At 38.6% G+C, this 20,818-nt stretch overlaps 1 protein-coding gene across 1 annotated transcript in view; it reads left to right on the top strand.

Moving 5' to 3' along the window:
* GLI3 (GLI family zinc finger 3) overlaps positions 1–20,818 on the top strand; it is a 290,930-nt gene that overhangs the window by 155,153 nt on the left and 114,959 nt on the right. Inside the window, exon 4 of the mRNA XM_054564330.1 lies at positions 16,854–16,959. Within this exon, the coding sequence (XP_054420305.1) occupies positions 16,854–16,959 (106 nt within the window). The remainder of the gene's footprint in view (positions 1–16,853; positions 16,960–20,818) is intronic.

Raw genomic sequence — 20,818 nt, 5'->3', positions numbered from 1 at the left:
TGGATTAAAAAAGCGAGTCATTCTGGCTCTGGGTGGTAGTCTTTAGCTGTGCCCCAGGTGATGGTCATCCCATCCTGTAGTACAATGGCTCAGATATCATCTTGATTGCTTGCAGCCCACCTGAGGCACAAAGGTGGAACTGCTTATGGTCTCCTGGAGTCAGGGTGGGTCATACCTTCAATTCCTGGAGCAATAGCTTTTAAATGTATTGGTTTCTAAGCTTATTAGCTATTACTTACACTAAATTTTTTTAACTTTCGAGTCCCCCATCATTTCCCCATTGGGTTTTTTTTTCCTTAATTTTTTGAAAAAGATTTTATATTTTTATTTTTCGAGAAGGAGAGGGAAAGAGAAGAAACATCAGATTGAGAGTCCCCTACTGGGGACCTGGCCCACAGCCCACGCATGACTGGGAATCGAACCGGCATTCCTTTGGTGTGCAAGCCAGAGCTCAGTCCACTGAGCTACACCAGCCAGGGCCCCCACTGTTAGTTTAAACTATCTTGTAATTATGAGATCAGTTTCGTATGGAAGTGGTCATTTTGCCATTGAGCACGTATCTTAACATTAGACTGTATAATAGGGGGCTTGGGAATAACTTAATTGCAGATTTACTTAAGGGGGCACATTGTATACAGCAGCAAGCTATGATACTGAAAAAAGTAAAAACAACAAATGCCTCTCTAAGACCAGTAATACTAGGCAGACAGGAGGTTAGTTTAGACAAATCAATACCAAAGAACCCCTCTTTCTTGTTTTATGTTGGATACTGCTTCATTTACTTGGTTTATTTTATGCTCTGTGAGCTGTGAATTATCAGTTGGGTGAAGCAGCAAAGTCCTTTAAATTCTTCACATCTTTGATTATGTCTTTAAAGAAGATAGTCTATAGCTGCACAGTTCTCCAATACTGCTTCGCTAACTTGTCCTAGCTCTTGACTAATGGCACTGATGGCTTGTTAGGTGGTGTTCAAAGCTTTTGCCATAGCACAGGCCAGTCTACTTATTTCTATATTCAAATAGATTACCATAGCCGACATTACAAATATAGTCAAGTCACAAATTCAGTGAGGCTAAAAAGTTATAGATCACTGGTGCAAGGGAGAGTTCCTGTTGAACATGGGTGGGGTGAAGCTTCTGAGGCATAAACACAATCAACATGGAGAAGCCTTTATGGGCCTCATGATCAGTGAAGGGTTGAGGGCAAGGGAAAACATGGACTGAGCGAGTAGACTAGGTACAAAGATGAAGATACTCAGCTAAAAATGTTGACTTGTTAGCATAAGAAACTCCCTAATATATAGAGAATTTTTAAGAGTTTATTTGAACCCAACTGAGAGCAAGATCTCAGATGCTTCAGGGACTGGCAGTATGAGGGAGGACTCACCGTTCTTTGACCTCAAGTTTCTTCTGGATGGTCCAATAATCAAATAGACAAGAGACAGATTATCAAGAGAAAAAAACTAAATTTAATTCATACATATGTATTGGAGCCCTACATACATGAGGAAGAGAGTCTGAGACCCCATGTGCAGGAGAGGTTTCAGAGATAGAAAGGGAGACTGAGATATCTAAGATATTCTGAGCTGGGGATGAGGTAATGCATCTGGGGGTCTTCAAAGGGTCGTTGCAGGATGATAAGACAACAGAAGTTTAGTATAAATAGAAGATAACTTCAAAAACAGTCATCTCTGATAATAGCTTATTATGGGAAAGGCCACCAGTTCAAATTCTTCTAGGTAGTGGGGGGAGGGAAGAGGCAGAAATTTCCTCTTGAGCCTGCAGCTAAAGTTGCCTTTAGCTCAAAGTAATCTGCATACCACAGAGGCCCACCTTGGGAGTGACTTATCCTGGACCACCATAGTAGTTTTGCAGCTTATTTTATACATTAGAATCAAAAGAGAAGATGGAAGGAAGGTATATGAAATCCATTGGTAGTAGATTAAAGGAGGTGGGAGAAAGCTAGTGGAGAAATCTCTAGGATTGGATATAAGGCCAAATGGAGAAACATGTTTTTTACATAGATGGATACAAGGTATTTAACAATTAACATTATAGCACATAGAGATGGTATGTGGGAGAAAAGAGTAGTAAGGGGGTGGGATTCTGTGGTCTTGTGCTGGCAGTTGTGCCTTCGAACCGTAGGAAAAGAAAATTACTGTGACATTTCAGAAGTATGTTCTCCTGATGCATAAGAACAATGGACAGAGCCCACTTGAGGTGAAGATTGACCTTTGCTAAGGAAGCTATAGACCTGGGAGGTGACCTGCTATGACCTGCTCAGTTAGAAATTTGTGATCATTCCATCCTATGTGGTTACTTTTGGTCACTGAACTTATTAGGTTAGGCCTGCCATGTGGTTCTCTCTGAGCTTGTCAGGTTTATTTCATAGCCCCCTTTTTTTTTTGTTAACACTATTAATGCTAACTTGGATGTCAGTATTGGGGAAGAAGCACTTAGAATTAGCAATAATCCCTTGAAGGTAAGTACTTTAAATTTATGAATCACCTTTACCTATGTCCCTTGGCCCCTTTAGTCTCACCAACCTTGAAAGTTTTATATTATGCCTTGGCCGGTGTGGCTAAATTGGTTGGAGCATTGTCCTGTAAACTGAAAGGTTGTGAGTTCGATCCCCGGTCAGGACACACACCTGGATTATGGGTTCGATCGCTGGTTGGGGAGAGTATGGGAGGCAACCGATTGATGTTTCCCTCACATCGATGTCTCTTTTTCCCTCTCTCAATCCTCCATCCTCTCTCTTTAAAAAAACAATGAAAAGCCCTGGCTGGTGTGGATTCAGTGTTGGCCTTTGAACCAAAGGGGTCACTGGTTTGATTTCCAGGCAGGGCTCATGTCTGGGTTGTGGGCCAGGTTCTCAATAGGAGCATGTGAGAGGCAACCACACATTGAAGTTTCTCTCCCTCTCTTTCTCTCTCCCTTCTCCTCTCTCTAAAATAAATAAATAAATAAATATATATATATATTTATTTATTTATTTTAACAGTGATGAAAAAATGTCCTTGGGTGAGGATAAAATAAAATGAAATTTTATATTATGATTACAGTCATTAATGCTATTTGTTTCTATGTGAATCTATAAATATTGTTTAAAATGGGAAGCATTTTCGCCTGCATGGATGATGGAGAGCAGATGACTGCTGTGGAAAGGATGCACACCCATTAGGTATTGTCCCATAAGGGCTGCAGCACGCATTATTTGGTGTGCTAAGCATTTGGCCTTCTCCTGACTTTAGAAAGGGGAAACTGAGTGGAAAGGATGGGTTTTCTAAGGTTTTGTGTTGGGAGGGTTATAAGTTTTGTGCAAATGCTACATATTAGCTGCAGGATGACAGTATGTCACCATCATTTTAATGTATTTATCGTGTCAATTACTAAAGTCTCTTTTGAATACACAGTTCTCTTTTTATCACTCTTTGAGTTTTAAAAACACAGCAAAATGTTATAAGTAGCCTTTTTTTCTAGAAATGTGTCTACATTTCATTCTCTAACAAGGGGAAGCTCACTGAGAAAGTACAGCATAGTGTCATCTCTGTAAGGGTGTATCTGCTATTATCAGGAAATGGCTATCATTGGACCCAGATGTAGATACAGACTACAAAAATAGAGAAATAGACTATGTGTTTTGTCCTCAGGGGTCTGTGGAAGCAAAAGAACATCACCGAGTTTAGATACCTATCAATTGTAGTTTGTAGAGACTGGGTCCCATGCAGTTGGTTTAGAAACCAGGATCACTTTGGGGAGACAGAGGAGAGGGCCCAGATGATCATCACCTTGAGATAAAGTAGAGCCTGGGCCTTTTTATTTTCTATTTTTATTTTTTATTTTTTAAAAGATACTATGTATTTATTTTTAGAGAGAGGGAAAGGGAGAGAACCATCAATATGAGAGAGAAACATCAAGCGGTTGCCTCTTGAACGTGCCTCAACCAGGCACTGAGCCTGTGACCCAGGCATGTGCCCTGACTGGGAATTGAACCAGTGACCTTTTGCTTTGCAGGATGATTCCCAGTCAACTAAGTCACATTGGTCAGGACAAGCTTGGGCCTTTTTAGACAAGAGGAGTCGCTGCTGAGTGCTGGTAGAAGGTCTTGGGAAGAACCAGCCAGTTAGGTCACCCTCTGGGGCAATGTATTTGTCAAGGGTCATTGCAGAGATTGCATGCAGGATGGAGGCAGACAGGGCAAGGCAGTCTTGGTGGCGTAAGGGAGTGGGTAGGAGAGCTTGGGCCTCTGGAAGCACAGGTAGCAGACCCAAAGCCCATATTCAGTGAAAGTAGTCTCAGGATCATTGGCTTCTTCTGGAAGAAGTTTCCCCAATGATGCCCAGATGAATAGGCTACGTTTTGATGCCCTGCCCCCCAATCTATCATTCCTCCAGTCCTGATGGAGAATGCTGTCACTTTAGATTCCATTTGAATATTTCTAAGCAGTTTAGCTTGTCTGGATTGTAGGAAACATGGATAGGAAGAAGGAATGAGTTGGCTTCTGTCCTCTGTGAGCAGAGTGGGTTGTTATGCCAGAAGCTTGGGGGCCCAGGGTGAGGTGCTCTTGCCTGCAGCATAGTCTAGACATTCAAGGTCATTACCATGAGAACAGGTGCTCTCAGGGACAGCAGATTAGAGATAATCTGAAATTTATCTAACATTCCAAAAGAAATTATGCTAAGAATCTCAAAGTCAGATGAGATAGTGGCAAAGGGAAGGATAGCTAATAAGAGAGGAAGTCAGAAATGTGAACATTTGAAGAGTGAAACTTGGGGCAGTTCTGGACCAACATGTGGGCAGCTGTGGGCTTTTTATTGGTACACCAAGGAACATGCAGGACAGCAGCAGTGGGATGGATGAGGGATTTGAGAGGGCATTCATTCCTTTCTGTAAGACTTGCAGCTTGGAGGCTGTGCATGGATAGCAAGGGAGGGAGATGGTTAAGTAAGTTCGAAGACCCTGATTGTCAGAGAACTGACAGGTGGCACAACCAGATGTGCCCCACATTCCAGTATAGGTGGAAAGGAGAGTTTAGGTGTGATAATTACACAAACTTAAATAGGTTTTATTTTTTCCTTTGAATTTCATCCTTTCTGGGTATATGCTATCAGTGTAATAATTTGATAAACTGAACTTTTTACAAAAAAAAAATCCTTACCCAAAGACATGCTTACTGATTTTAGAGAGAGGGGAAGAGAGGGAAGGAGAGAGAGAAAGAAATATCAATGTGAGAGAGAAACATCAATTTGTTTCCTCTCACACATACCCTGACTGGGACCAAACCCGCAACCCAGGCAGGTGCCCTGACCAGGAACTGAACTCGCAACCTTCCTGTTTATGGGACAGTACTCCAACCAACTGAGCCACATCAGCCAGGGAGCTGTACTTTTTTGATGGACCAGAGGAAGTCTCAGGCAATTGAGAGTTTTCCCAATTTTGTTCATCTCAGCCATTAATGGTGGGGATTCCATAGGTGCAAATACCATAGCTGGCCATTAAAGCAGAAATATATTTCCCTCAAATGATAACATTTGATACATGCTCACATAGCCAATGTCTTTGAGGGCTTTTGTGAACTGTGTGTGTCTAGTTGCTAATGTAGGATTGCAAAAAAAAAAAAAGAGAGAGAGAGAAATGCAAAAACAAATGGGGGATATTTAGGTATTTGCATTCTCAAGAGCCAAGAAATATGAAGGAGATTCCATTTTCCCCCCTTAGCAACAGTAGATTCCCTCCCTTCTCTGATTTACTTGCTTATCCTTGCAAGGGAATCACTTTGTGTGCTTTATTTTTTACAATCGTGGTGAAGGAAGCACTTAAAATAAACTCTTTACTTAAAAACTTTGTGCGTTCTTGCTTCATGATGCTTCCTGGACAGTGAGAATTCAGAGTTTAAGGAACAGGAAAGTAGAGCCTTTCAATGCTCCTAGTGTGTAATAAATGTACTGGAATTTCAATAGATTCCAAAGGGTAACGATAATAGCATTAAGAACAAGCTGGGGCTTTTGATGTTACTGACAAAAATGGGGGGAGTAGAGATGAAGGGGCCCCTCTCATTTTGGTCATGAGCTTTTAAACTCTTGACCTCCAACCTTTTGTGTCAAAGAGCTTTTTCCATATGGGTGTTAGCAGTTTGCTTAAGTATCTTGAATTGACTGGAGCATCAAAATTGCCTTGATGGGAAAGGACACTCATTGTCTTGGAAAAGGCCCAAGTGGGGAGCTTATTGCTGAGTGCCCACCATTGTCTGTCCTTTCTTAGGGGTAGCAGGGTGAGGTGGTTAAGTGTTCATACCTACATACAGTGACTCACAGCCCAGTAGGAAGCAGGCAGGCTCACAAGGCTAAAACATAAATTTCAGAGCTACGATTTGGCTCAGGCATCTGCTGGGAATTGGCCCTGTGCATGCTCTGGAAACTTGCACAGGAACAATTCTGACCAGAAGGTGGGACCACCTTTGGTGTCTTTGGTTTGCCTGTTGTTGGAGGCCTATTAAGTAGATGGAAGTGCTACCTTGTCTAGGAAGGAGGCTGGCCTTTCATATAGTGAACATGGACTGAGTTCCTACTGGGTGTATAGGGATAAGTGAGCCTCTTCTGCCCTCATACCCCACATGGTGTGGAAGGGAAAGGAGACAGTTCTGATCTGACCATGTGCCAGGGTGGGGCATGTCACCACGTTGCCTGGCATGGTAGTGTAACATGGTTGGGCACTCGTTTTTCATGTGTATTTTTTGCATAGATTTCAGTACAGATGTTACTCTCTTACGATGGAATTACACCGTGATAAACCCATCGTAAGTTGAAAATACTATACGTTGAAAGTGTATTTAATACACTTAATTAATATCATGGCTTAGCCTAGCTAGTTTCTACTGAATGCATGTCATAAAGTCAAAAAATAGTAAGTCAAACCATTTTAAGTAAAGTTGAGGATCATCTGTATTGAGTAAATAGATATTTGTGCCTAGGGAGGGAAACACAAGGGCCCTCAGACAACTTAGTTTAGTGAGAGAGGAGAAAGTGAGGATACAATGTGGATGCAAATGATGGGCCTCCATAACCCAAATGATGGAGAGGGGAGGAAAGAGCAAGTGTTCCTTCAGGGCCTCAGGGAACGTTGGCCGATGAGGTAGCATTGGCATGAGTCTTGAGGACAGAGTTGCACATGGGTAAGAGGGACTTCGTTTTGCACTGAGGGGACAACAGAGCATTAACAATGAATGCTGGCTATGAGTGCACTGACTCTCTGACAGAAGTATCCCAGATGCAGCTTGGTTGTTGAGGGCCTTAAATGCCATGGTAAAATGTTGGACTGGACAAGGAAGACTGTCCTGGACCACTTTATGTTTTTGAAAGCAGGAAGAGACATGGCCCATTCTAGGTTCTAGGGATGTTAAGCCTGGAGAATATAGTTTAGATAAAATATGATAAAATACCTGCACTCTTACAATGTCATGGTAAGAAGTAGAGTGTCTAAGAGCGCTTGCTTTGAAGAGAAAAAGACATGGGCTTGCTACTCTCTTCCCACGTTTTCTTGGACAAAGCCCTTAACCAGTTTCCTTGTCCTGAAAAATGGGCATACTCTTGGTACTTGCTCCTTAGGGTCATAGGAAAAAATACATTAGTCCTAAAAGGTTTAGTACAATGACTGACATACATTAAAGTAATCAATGAATTGTACAGTAGTCCTCCTTTATCTGAGGTTTTGCTTTCCACAGTTTTAGTCGCCCATGGTTGTAAAATATTAAATAGAACATTCCCCAAATAATCAATTGATAAATTTTAAATTGTGTACTGTTCTGAGCAGTGTGATTGAAGTCTCACGCCATCAGGCTCCATCCAGCTGGAGATGTAAACCATCTGTTTGCCCTGTGTATCCATGCTGTCTGTACATACAAAACAATATGGTATTTTAAGAGAGAGAGCACATTCATATAATATTTCTATAATGTTATAATTGTCCTATTTTATTATTGTTAATCATTTATTGTGCCTCTTTCATAAGTTAAATGTTATCGTTGGTATGTATGAATAGGGAAAAAAAACCATATGCTTTGTATAGGGTTCTGTACTATCTGGTTTCAAACATTCACTCGGAGTCTTGGAATATATCCACAGAGGAAAGGGGGACTACTGTAATTATATTTATGACTGTTTTTTAAAAATATTATTATTAATTATTATGAAGTGGGAAAACCTTGGAAGACATTTAGTTGTTGATTGCCAGAAAATAGAAATGCTGTGGGTGGTAGAGATGGAAGGGGGAGAGAGAGTCAGTAACCTACTTTCTAACAACTTCTTGTCTGATTTCGAGCAGAATGAATATATGCCTCATTCACTTATTACTGGCTAAAAAGTATGCCAACTAGCACATTCTTATGGATTCTCCTGGTTTTCCAGTGCTGTCAGAATATTTCCCAAGGTTGACTGGGTGAGTGGCTCTCAGATTAGTGGCACCATTCTCTGCTGAGGAACTCTGAAGACAAAGATGAACTGCCCGGATGCTCTGAATCTCAGCCCAGTCAGTCTCTATCAAGGTGGTCTGGGTTTGTGTTCCTGCTTCAAAAGCAGGACTGAGATGGAGATGGGACTCTGTTACCGTACCTGGAATACTACCCCTTGGCAGGAATCGCATTAGAAGTGCCATCTCCAAGGTGCCCTGGTAGTGGAACCAAGTTCAAACACAAGACCTTGTTTACATGACTTTGCGGAGATCACTTAGCTTTTCTGAGCAGATAATGGAATTTTCCCTTCTTAGTTCTTAGGATTGTCGTAATGTAGAAAATACTGAGAAACAAGGCATGGGGGAATAATAATAAAGCTTTGAAAATGATGATATTAGGATTGTCAAGAGTATCTCATGAGGTAATGTACATAAACTTTGTAAAAAGTAAAGCTTTGTGCTCTTTTGCTTTCAGATTTCACTACCTAGTTTTGCAACATTGAAGAAGAATTTGGAAACTCTATGGGTAGATTTATTTTGGATAAGATACAACATCTAGACCCCATCTTTGTTGATTAATGGTTAATTTACTAACTCAACCAGACAGCTTCTGAGTCTATTTTGTCTCCAAAGTTTTTGTAGTTAAATCTGGGATACTTTTGAATCTGAAATGCTTTTCCTAGAAACATTTCATTCTCTGCCTTCATTTCATCAGCATTAGGAATCCTAATGTATGTTTTTGGGACTATAAATTTAAATTTTAAGTTGTGCTGTACAAAAATATGATTATAGATATAAGAATTTGTTACTAGTATCCAATTTCCATTTTTAATTTCCAAGGTTACTTACTGTCACTGAAAATACACCATTAATGTATTTAAAAGTAATGGACTTGACCCTTTTAAATGTAGTGATTCCTCATATGTTTTCATGTGATTTCCCTCAGACAGTTCTGCATTTTAGGTATAATGACTGTAAACCTCTTATTTCTTTTTTTGCTGTCTTTCCCTCTCTTGTTTTTTTTTTTTTCCTCTCGTATACTGACAGGGAAGCTAGAAACAACAAAAATGTTATGGGTGCATATATTTGCGATCATAAACAAGATACATTCCAGAGGCAAATGGAAGGATTTCATGGTCAGCTAGTAGGTAAATGTGGTCTCTTTCTGCCACTGGGAACTTGCAGAGGACTGTTCATCATTTTCTTGAGGAAAACATGTATTTATTTTTGTTATGGCTACATTATAGTACTGGATTAGCATTTAGGTCTAAAATATTAATTGAGTTTAATATGCTTACCTACTCACACAGAATAAGTGACATCAAGATGACGGTTTGGGGTCGGGAAGTGCCTCTGGAGTCTGAAATGTCAGTCAGTTGCCAGTAGGAAAAATTTAGTGTGTTTTAGAAATAGCATAGCTTTTATTGTTAATTAGCTTTTTATGTAACTTTCTATATATTTTACTTAAGTTATAAGGAAACTAAAACTTGTTAATGTTAAGTTATTATTACCATTATTTGTTAGATTCATAGTCAGTTTCAACAATTATTGTTCTTACTTTAAAATTTATTTAGGATATATTTTGCTAAAATCAGAGTAAATGTCCCATATTTTTAAGTCACACAAGTTAACATACAGAATTTTTACATATATAATATTATCACTCAAAACAACATAATGATAAAGAATGATGTATGGTTTTTCTGAAATCTGAAAATTTCAGAAAATTATTTTATGGTGGTATACTAGGACAGGGTTTGTCAAACTGTTTTCTGTAAAGGGCCAGGTAGTAAACATGGTGAGTTTTGTGGGCCATATGTTTTCTGTTGCAGCTAGCCAACTCTGCTAGTGTAGTTTGAAAGCAGTCAGAAGCATCATGTGAACAAAAGAGCACATATGTTCCAAGAAAAATTAATTTGCCAAAACTAACCTGTGCACAATAGTGTGTTCATCTCTCCCATAACATATGCTCTCCAAGTTAGGGCTCTGCTACAGTAAAAGTGATGAAAAAATATATATATTTTTTAATGAAAGGCACCTGTAAGATATCTAAAGTACACTAGAAGTACAATCCAGGCTTCACCATATTACAGAGGGTCTTATAAACAAAATGATCCACACTAATGACTCAAGAGACATTTCCAACTCTATACAATATGCCAGTAGGAAGATTCTTCTTGCTCTATGAGGTGTTCCCTGGGGTGATACCACTAGGATGCCCAACAAGTGCATAGCTGGCCCTTGTGAGGTGCCACTCCTCACACTCCACTCATAACAGACCAGGAGGGCCACAGACTAACTTGTTGCTATAGACATTCTTGATCAGGAATCCTTGGGTGTCATCCTCAGAGGCTAGATAAGCTGCTTTCTGGTGCATTGTCCACAAGCATATTCCTATCTATAGGCAGGGGAGGTAAGTGAGGGAGTCAGTCTGGGTGTTGGAGCCAATCCACATGGTGATAGCTACCTCAGGCCACCTGCAAAATGTCTTACAGATGCCAAGGTGATGACTTGAAATACCCAAGGCGAGAAGAGGCCTGGGATACCTCTCAACCCTCTCATTGGGGTGGTGATGGCCTCTGTCCCTGTATTCCTTCTTTCCCACTTGAGACTTCACATTTGATAAATGCTGGATAATTATTTTGGTTTTAGCATAGTGGATGTTGCCCACAAGGGGTTTTAATATTTCTAGTGATGACAGGCAAGTAAGTGAATTTGTGGGGACTGGACATTCTTACAGGCACGGCTGACTCTAATGACAGGAAAAATAATTCTAGTTCTGGTCTAGAATAAAGTCCAAAGTCAGTGTATAGACAACTTTAGTATTTAAATGAGCCAGGAGAACTTATGCTCTTTACTCTTGTGGGGTCTGTGCTATTTCCTGTGCACTCTAGTTTATTTGGTGAATTACTCCTTCAGAGCACTTCCTCAACAGACTTTGATCTCTCTTTTAATCTGCAACATTTGTATGTAAATTTCAAACCTTAAAAGACAGTCCCAGAATGGCATACAACAGATCTTATGGCCTGAATGATACAAGTGAGGATAGATCTCCAAGTGTCTTTCTCTGAGTACAGGTTTTATGATCAACCCAGGCTATTGTGAAGAGACCTAAAAAATCAATGCCTCTCATTCCTAACGAGATCCTTAATGTGCAGCATGATGACAGGCAGCATGAAATCGAATACTTGCAACTGTACCCAGCACAAATATTCTTACTATGCATTTCAGTTTAAGCATGTGTCAAGTCAATTATGTATTTACAGAGTGTAGACTATTCTGCTCAAGCCTCAGATAATATGCACTCTTCATATCTCTGTTTAGTGTAGAAGAATTTGGTCCACTAGTCAAACCTCTTGCAAGTCTCTAATAAATCATCTTTGCAGCCATAAGTATGTACAGTTGATTGGTTATACCACTACTCTACAGACTCACCCCACCTGGTAGAATTTTAATTCCCTCAGTGCAATTGATTCCACTAGTTCTGCACATTACTCTCCCTGTCTTCCATTTAGCGCGTTAGTTTGCTGACAGTAGAGTACACAGCACTTAGCAGCTGGTTTGTGGAACCATCAGTCAGGAAATTGTATGATAAATAGAAGGTAGCTGGGTTTAGTGGCACTTCCTTCTGCTTCAGCAGTTTTAACCGGAGTTTGGAAAAGTCATCATGTGGTGTTTTGTCAAGGGCCAGAACAGGAGATGGCTGTGGTGCGGTGACTTATTACACATACATTTGAGTTATGATGCTCCACAGCTGCGCTGCTCATGTGTAAATAATAAACTGTGAGGTGGATAATTATGGTGGCTGCTGGCGACATGGGCCTGCTCTTGTCATATGGGTTTTTTTGGACAGTTTCTTGGGCCTGTGATGGAATACGTAGCTTGCCTTCCACACAGAAACGACAAGCCAAGATGCAAGAGAAGCGTTTGGTGTTTGAAGATTAAGCCTTTTTTCTTTTTCTTAGGACTAATGTCATGTGATGCCACATATATTAAAAGGCATTTCCATTCTGCTTTTTTACTATTTGTTTATACTGGTAAGCTATGGTCAAGTGTGTCTTTAATTGGAAGAGACGTTCCATTGCCTTTTCTCAGAAAGTGGCTTAAGAGGTCTGATTTTCTTTTCTTTTTTTTTGTTTTTGAGAGGTCTGATTTTCACTGAAAACTGATGTAAGGTATAATTGTATAGACTTCAGCAGTCCAAGAGAAGTTATTTTAAACTAAATCAAGAGGGAAACAAATATAAATAGTAAAATTCTTCAAGTAAAACTGGGGGTCTTTGGTCAAGTCAGATCATAACTAATTTTTTGTTGTTTATTTAACTTAATTCTAGAATGCAGAATTCATAAATTTCCTTGGGACACTAGTAAACACTGTGCAAGTGGTGCTATAAGATGCATCACAAACTGGCAGAGTCAGAATTAACTTTTATACTCACAAAACACACAACAGTGAGAAATGACTACAGTAATTGTGTTTTATATTTTCTTCTCACATGTTTTTACAGTGCTTGGTCATTTACACTTTCTCAAAGATGGAGAGAGGGTAAGAGACAGAGAAAGACAGTAAATTAAAATCCAGTTAGAATAATTTCTTAAAATTAAAAGATGGCAACACCTTTTAAATACCCGTGACAGTATTACAAGATTTTCTTGGGGAAGAGAGTTTTACAATGCTTGGGTATACTCTCTTGATTTTATAGGGATTAACTGGTTGGTTCACCCATGTGCACATAATCACTGTAATTCTATTATAAATACTCATATAATAACTAGTGTAAGTTCCTGGATCTATAAAGCATATATTGAATGTGGAATTAACCTACACATTTTGAGCTCTTTGTGTTTGGAAAATGTTGATTTGTGCTTTGTCATAATACATAAGCGCACCCACATAGGGAAAATCAGGTACAGTTAATACCCACTTACTCAGTGGAGAGAATTTAATCACACAGAACATAGCCAATAGGAAAGAAGTGAGGAAGTAAAAATATCTTCCAACTCTGATGTAGTCACAATTTACCTCAAGATGGCCATATAAAATGGTACTTGGAAGAAGACTTTTGGAGGTGGGTTAGGCCTTATGAATACTTGATTTACACACAGTTGTAGTAAGTGTATTTCTCTTATTTCCAAGAGCAAATGGCATGTGTTAAGTTTGAAGTCTGCTGGAGGCAAGCATGTTTGCATGAGCAGCTGCTAAAAGGAAAGGAAGAGAAAAGAGAGCCGTATCTCCTGGCCATCCTCCTGACCATCCTCCTGACCGTAGACTTGAATCTGATTTCACTTGGGCCTATTTCAAGATTTAAAATCAGGAAACATTCACTGAGTATGTGTCAGACTTACAAACTAGTGAAAAAGATTAATCCATGGTTAATTTTATATTGTTTTAATAAGTATAAATAGTTTTTATTGAAAATGGTTAAATAAAGTAGGACATTTTGGCCCTACACAATTACTGAGTTATGTGGGTCACTGAATTTGACAACAGTGGGAGATAAACTTTTAAACTTGGCATGACCATTATCCAGACTTCTATTACGAAAAACAACTCTGACATCTTTTAATATTAAGTTCTAAGTGATGCACTTAAAATATGATTGGTCTTTTCAGTTGGACTCTATAAATGTGTAAAGTGGGATAAAGGATCGGGCAGTTAGTATAACCATCACCTGTTGAACTCCAGCATTATTGCACATCATGATATCACAGCTACAATGATATGACAATTCCAAGATAGTTACTTTCCCCCTTTTATCTTACAATAAACACAAAATACCATGAGTAATTGGCATTTTCAGTACAATAGTCTTTTTGCAGTCACAAGGTTTCTAGCTTCTAAATCTGATGGGAGTCACAGTTTGAATTCTATCTATGCTATGTTAATAATTTTCCACTCATTTTCCCCTCTCATAACCATATTATTAGATTCTTAAAGGCAGGTAAAAGTTCAAAACCAGGGAAATGAGATATAATTCTATATATTTATTTAAAATTTTATCTTTCAGTTACAGTTTACATTCATTATTATTTTGTATTAGCTTCAGGTATACAGCATAGTTGTTAGACAGTCACATCCTTTACAAAGTGATTCCCCCAACATTTCAAGTACCTACCTGGCACCACGCATGACTATTACAATGTTACTGACTGTATTCCCTATACTCTACATCCTTGTAACTATTCTGTGACTACCAATTTGTACTTCTTAATTCCATTGTCTTTTTCACCTAGCCTTCTAAACCTCCTCCCCTCTGGCAACCATCAGTCAGTTCTCTGCATCTATGAATCTGTTTCTATTTTATATATAGATTTCATGTGAAGATATTTTAATATCATAAAAAAGAAAAAGAGGAAGCCAGACAAAGTCAAATATCATATGATTTCACTTATATGTGTAATCTATATATAAAGAACAAAACAAACAAAATTGAAAAAGATATAACTTTAAAAAGTTTATATGTTTATATTCTAAGAGATGCTTATTGAAGATTTAGAAAAAAGAGAAATGTATGGAGGGGATGAGAATCACCTGAATTCACCAGACATACACACATACTAGTCCTCCACTAGGATTTAAGGAACTTTCTAGAGGGGAGTACCAGTTATACTCCTGCCTGTGTTTGCCACAGTAAACCCCAGAACGCATACACCCTGCACAAAGTTCTATGTTGCTTCTTGCAGCCATTGCTCAGTACTTCACTTGGAATTGCCTGTACTTCCTGCTACCCTCAGGCCTAGGCAGATCTTCAGATTTGTAGAAATGGCTCAAAGCCCTTCAGAGGCAATACACATCAGTTCCTGGAAGTATTGCCAGTACACAGGCGGTAGCAGTATGATGGCTACGTGCAGGCTCTACCACTTGTGAAACGTACTATTGAAGATTAAGTTGGGTTTGTTTTCTGTAATAATCAGACAGTTGCGGAGGCACATTTCCAGGTTTTGAGCTCCTTTACTTTGCTTCTTGAAACTGGGGAAAAAAACTTCAGTGCCAATTATAAAATAACACCCGTGCTTCCAATGATAAAATGTAGCAAAGCCCCAGATTTTGCTGTGAATCACTATTTAAGGATAAAGGTATTTCCAGATTTGTACGAGTTAACCAGCATTAAGTTACTACAAGTAAATGGGGGTAGAGGAACTATTTTAAGTTAAGTGTGTACATAGGAACCCAGGAAACAGTGAACTCAAGCCTGATCAGAACAGGAGGGGAGGCTGGTCAGGGGCCAAGATGAATGTTAGGGCTGAAGGGTAGGGGTGCCTTAGTTTGCCTCAAATCACCATTTTTTTCAGTCTGAGAGGATCAGTTTCTTTCCTGTGGCCAGGCCTTATAGCATTTCTGCTGCTAACTCATGCATTTGCTGCCCCAGTGTTAGGACTATGGAGACATAATCCAGGCCAATAAGAAGAAGAATATGCATTTAAATTACAGAAGATGTGTGTGTTTCTTGTGTGTAGTGTATGTATGATACGTGGTGTGAGTGGTATGGTATTTGGGATATGTATGTGTGGTATGGTATGTGTTGGATGGGGGTGTGGTATGTGTGCATGGTGTGTATACATGTGGTGTAGGGTATATGGGTGTTTGGGTGTATTGTGTATGTGGAGTGCCTGTGAGGTCTGTGGTGTGTGGGGGCTATGTGTTGTGTGTATGTGTGGTATGTGGGATGTGTGGGGTATGTATATGTGGAGTATGTGTGTTGGTGTGCATGTGTAGTGTGTAGAATATGTGTGTGGTATACATGTGTAGTGTGTTTGGAGTATGTGGGTATATGGGAACTATGTGTTGTGTGTGTGATGTGGGGGGTATGTGGTATGTGTGTGTGAAGTATATGGGTAGTGTGTGGTATGTGGGGGGATGTATGGTGTACATGTGTAGTATGTGGGGTATGGGTGGCATGCATTGTATGTGTGGTATATGTATATAGGGTATGTGTGTATGCTGTGGGTTCTAGCAGGGACTTTAGAAAGGACTTCTTCCCTTAAGGTATCATGGGTATGGGAAAAATGAAACTAGTATTTATATTACATCTTGGTCTAAGATGTACCCGACAGTGATATTTAAAAAAAATAAGTGTCTTGCAATCTGTTCCTTTTGGTTTTGTGACTCAGTCCTTTCATTCTGGCGAGCCTTCCTTTCAGGGTGGGCTCAGGTGTTTTTCTTTCTTGCTTTCCTGTTTGGGTTTTGGTTGCACTCATAGGCTCTACTTTCTCAGGTGCAGGTATTAGTAGAGTCATACTTCTGCAGTACTTCGTGAAGCCTCATAGTGAACTTGAAAGAGTTCTTCCACAATTTCTTAAAGTAGGTTCAGCATAAGTCATGAAGACAGTATAGCAATGTTGCTTCATGAATTGGAATTCTGTTCCAAAGTGTTCCTTTTATACAGGTTGGACTTTTCTTTTTCAGACCCTCCTCACCTGTTTCCTGCATTCCATCCTCCTGTGCCAATTGATGCAAGACATCATGAGGGGCGTTACCATTACGATCCATCTCCAATTCCTCCATTGCATGTGTAAGTATTAAAACTTAACCCAGTAATGAAACAGAACAAAATACCAGCTTTTACTCTCTCAGAAATTTTTGTTTCAAACATGGCTATTGGGCATTGAACATGTGAGAGAAGTACAGGTTTACTTTTGAAATACAGCAGGCCTATCTATTCCTGGACCCACTGAAACAAATCTGCAACGCTTCCTGAAAAACTGTCATAGTAGGTGGCTGGCAAGTACTTCCTGTATATTTTGCTGACGTGTGTTCTGTGGACTGTAAATACTAAATTAAAAAGTAGAGGACTAATGGAAGGTTATCACATAAAATATATGTATCTGGCTGAGAATGGATTTGAAGTTTTTCATGCTAAAATTTCTGTTATGTCAAAGTCCCATCCTAGGTAACACATGAATTGTAATGAAATTTCTATGGGAAACTTGATTGATGGGAATGTCACCCAAAAAATGGCAAATGTGATTGAGCACATTACACAAAGATAAAAGAATGGTGGTGATAACATACATTAGAAAAGGAAGAAGAAAATATTATGGAAATAAATATTATCTTACCCAGTTTGGGGGAAAAGGAATAGTAGACTTGCAAACTAAAATATTTGTGTGTATGTCTGTGTTTGTGTGTGTTTATAGTACTGTCCAGAAAACTGTCATATACTATAATAACTGGAACCACTTGCTGGGGTAGGCTGCCCTTTACGAATGGATACACACACGCATATTTAGTCTTATGTAGTAATCACCCTTCATTCTGAGACAGTAAAGTTAGAAAAGCATAAATAATACTTTGAAGAATAATGCTGGTTATTTAGATGGTAGATTGCTTTTCCATGGCTATTAGTTATAGCTGTGTAATTACATATATGCCAAAGAAAAATGAAGTTGTTTTAAAACAAGTCCTCCTCTGTGAACAGAATTAATTGATATTAACAACCCTAACTACATGCCCAAGTACACATATAATATTTTACCAACAGTTTTTTGGATCCATCTTCCATTACTAAATTGTAATTTCAAAGCAGATTTGCCTGGAGGTAAGTAATAAATCTGTGTTGCAGACTTCTATAAGAATTAAAGGAGAAGTAAGTATTTATAGAGAGAGAATACAGAAACTTGTGACTTATTTTCTTACTTTTCACTGGAACACAAGTATTTCCAGGGTTCTAAAGCCTGCTAAAAATACGCTCAAACCAAGAAGCCAATTTAAAACACCTTATACAAAGGGAAGGAAATTCCAAATTCCAGCTTAAGCCCACAATGTAATTCACCCATTACACGGAGGTTTTGCATGGCCGACTCTCTCAGACTCCGCAGTCTCTGCAGTGATGTAATTTAAATCAGTGTTTCTATGTAATTTCAGAGTTTTTCACTCTTTCAAAATCATGTTACAGAATTTCAAAAAATGAGTTTATGTGACTAAAGGAACCAATTCCTCTTGTTCCTTTGTAATTAAATTCAAATATGAATTTATCAATAAAAATCCCAAGTAGTTGGTTCTTTGGCAGAATTTAACAACAGCAAACCCTCCTATAGTCCACACTATGTGTCCTAGCTCCTCATTGCTGTGCCTGTAGTATTAGTTCACTAGTGATAAAAATACCACAAGATCATTTAGGTTGAGTTTGGAGACTCCTGGGGGAAGGGATTACATTTCAGATATGACTGTTGAGCCAGGACTTTTACAAATTTTAGTGCTTCCTGCTTTTCCAGCCAAGCTTTAGGATACTTTAGCAGTAGTTGACTAAATTGCCCTCCAAAGATTGTTAATGTAAAGCTTATAGATAATACTGAGCCTCAAAAGAGTCCGGGAAGGTTCTGAGATGAAATGTTGTCACTGTGGGCACAGAGTATGGTGAGAGCAGGTGTCTGTGACCTTCTAGCAGGTCCTGTCTGGAGACATTGAATTTATGAAGTAGGCTCTGGAAAGCTAGCGCAAGCCACACCTCTGTGCCTTTATAACATGCCATTTCTTCTGCATTGCCCTCAATGAACTTCTGGCCCTACATGGCAAGGTCCTGCTTAAACTCCTCACCCTCAAGACCTCACCTTTGCTGGCTGGCTGTTCCTCACAGTACCTTACTTGTGCCTTTATTGTAGCTGGGATCCTCTTGCCTGGTCATTTATTGTTTAGTGGCCACCGCCCCTGTTAGCTTTGGGGACACTGCCCAGCACTTGGCCAGGTACTTTGTAAAAAGTGTTCGGCAGACACCCAAGTTGCCCAGTCTGGCAGACAGTAGACGAGCAGTCACAGACCTGAAATCACATTATTGAATTCCAGAATTCTTGCTATATAATCGTATGATAGAAAATGAGATCAAGTGAGCTTACTAAGCTTTTAGAATAAATATTTTTAATTACAAGAAAATTTGCAGATATTCTCATTATTTTGTCCACATAATTGCTCTTCTGATGCTAACTTTAAAAAAATTAAATTGTAAGTCTTGAAACCAGGATTTATGTTGATGATGGAAATGCTCAAAGGTCTCTGTTAGAAGGATGGCAGGCACTGCAATAATTATGCTATCATATATTATCATTAAAGATTCTATTGGAAGAAGCTTATAAATTGATCTTATTTTTAGATAAACCACCCTGTATTAAGGCATCAATGATACAGTGCAGAATTAAATTAAAATCTCATAAAATGAAATATGTTCTGTATTAGCTATTTGACACTTAATTTGCCTCTGAATGAGTCGAGGAAATCACAAATTAACCTGCCTTTGTTTTTCCAACCATGGCTTATTAGGTGTTAGAACAACTACAGTTACAGCCTAATAATAGCCATGAAGCCTTATAAATGTGTGGGGAAATATGTCAGTTTATGTTAAAGAACCCAGTGTGTTAAACAGAATGCCTTTAGATTACATCCTACTTATTCTCAGTGTTATTCCACAATTTATTCTTAGGCAGTGTAGATAAGAGTATAGAACCTTAATTTTCCTCAAATACAGTATTGACAATAATATGATAATTTATTAGTGTTTCCTTTCTTAACTAAAATCATGAATTTAGATTCAGAATTTATAAGTATGGCATGGAGTATCATCTTTCCCTGAGTTGTCATGTAAAGATTGTCATATAAAATGTATACTTCCTGCATTATGTTTATTTAATTCAAGCAGTTTGAATATTAAGATACACTGGATATGAGGAACTTTCTTTTTTTTCCTGAAAGATATTCTCCACTGAAGTCACCAGGACTTATGCTCTCTCAAATAATTTGCTTTGACCATAGATTTGATGTTTTATTAAGCCATATAGAAAATATATTAGTGTTTTAGAAAAAATATCATTGAGTACATTTTATTATATTACTGAGATTATTTGGAGCATTAATAACAGAAACCAAATCTATATTCACATAGTCTAGGCAGTAATTTTATGTGAATATTCTTATTTCTTAATCTTCTCCTATATTTCATACCTTGCATTGTTTATTCCAGGACAATTCCTTGCATAGCTCCAGGAGGCAGTATTGTATTCTCTGGGCATGTGTGATGTTCGCTAAAAATTACTACTTGTTTTAAAATTTCACTTGGCAGTTCAAACAATTAGAATATTACATCCTCCTTCCTCAGAATACAATTTATTTTCAAGTGACTTCTTTCACACTAATGAAGAAAGAATTCTTTCTCTTGAATTTTGTGTGTGCATGTGTTTAAAATTTAGTGTGAGAACTAATATAAGCATGCTTCTTTTGAAAAACTAGATATAGTGTATTTGTAGATACCTCAAAATAAAGTTATAAATTTGATGTTTATTTGGGATTTTCACTTGAGAAAAAAATCTTTTACATACAACTTTTTAGAGCCAAAATTTTCTCATTTACGGACCAATGTGAATGAATTTCAGACTGTTCGTTTT

The sequence above is a fragment of the Pteronotus mesoamericanus genome, unplaced genomic scaffold, assembly GCF_021234165.1.
Source record: "Pteronotus mesoamericanus isolate MK-2021 breed Mesoamerican mustached bat unplaced genomic scaffold, CSHL_Meso_final scaffold_85, whole genome shotgun sequence".
NCBI lineage: Eukaryota > Metazoa > Chordata > Mammalia > Chiroptera > Mormoopidae > Pteronotus > Pteronotus mesoamericanus.
The sequence above is the reverse complement of the archived record's forward strand: the minus strand, read 5'-3'. Positions and strand labels throughout refer to the sequence as shown.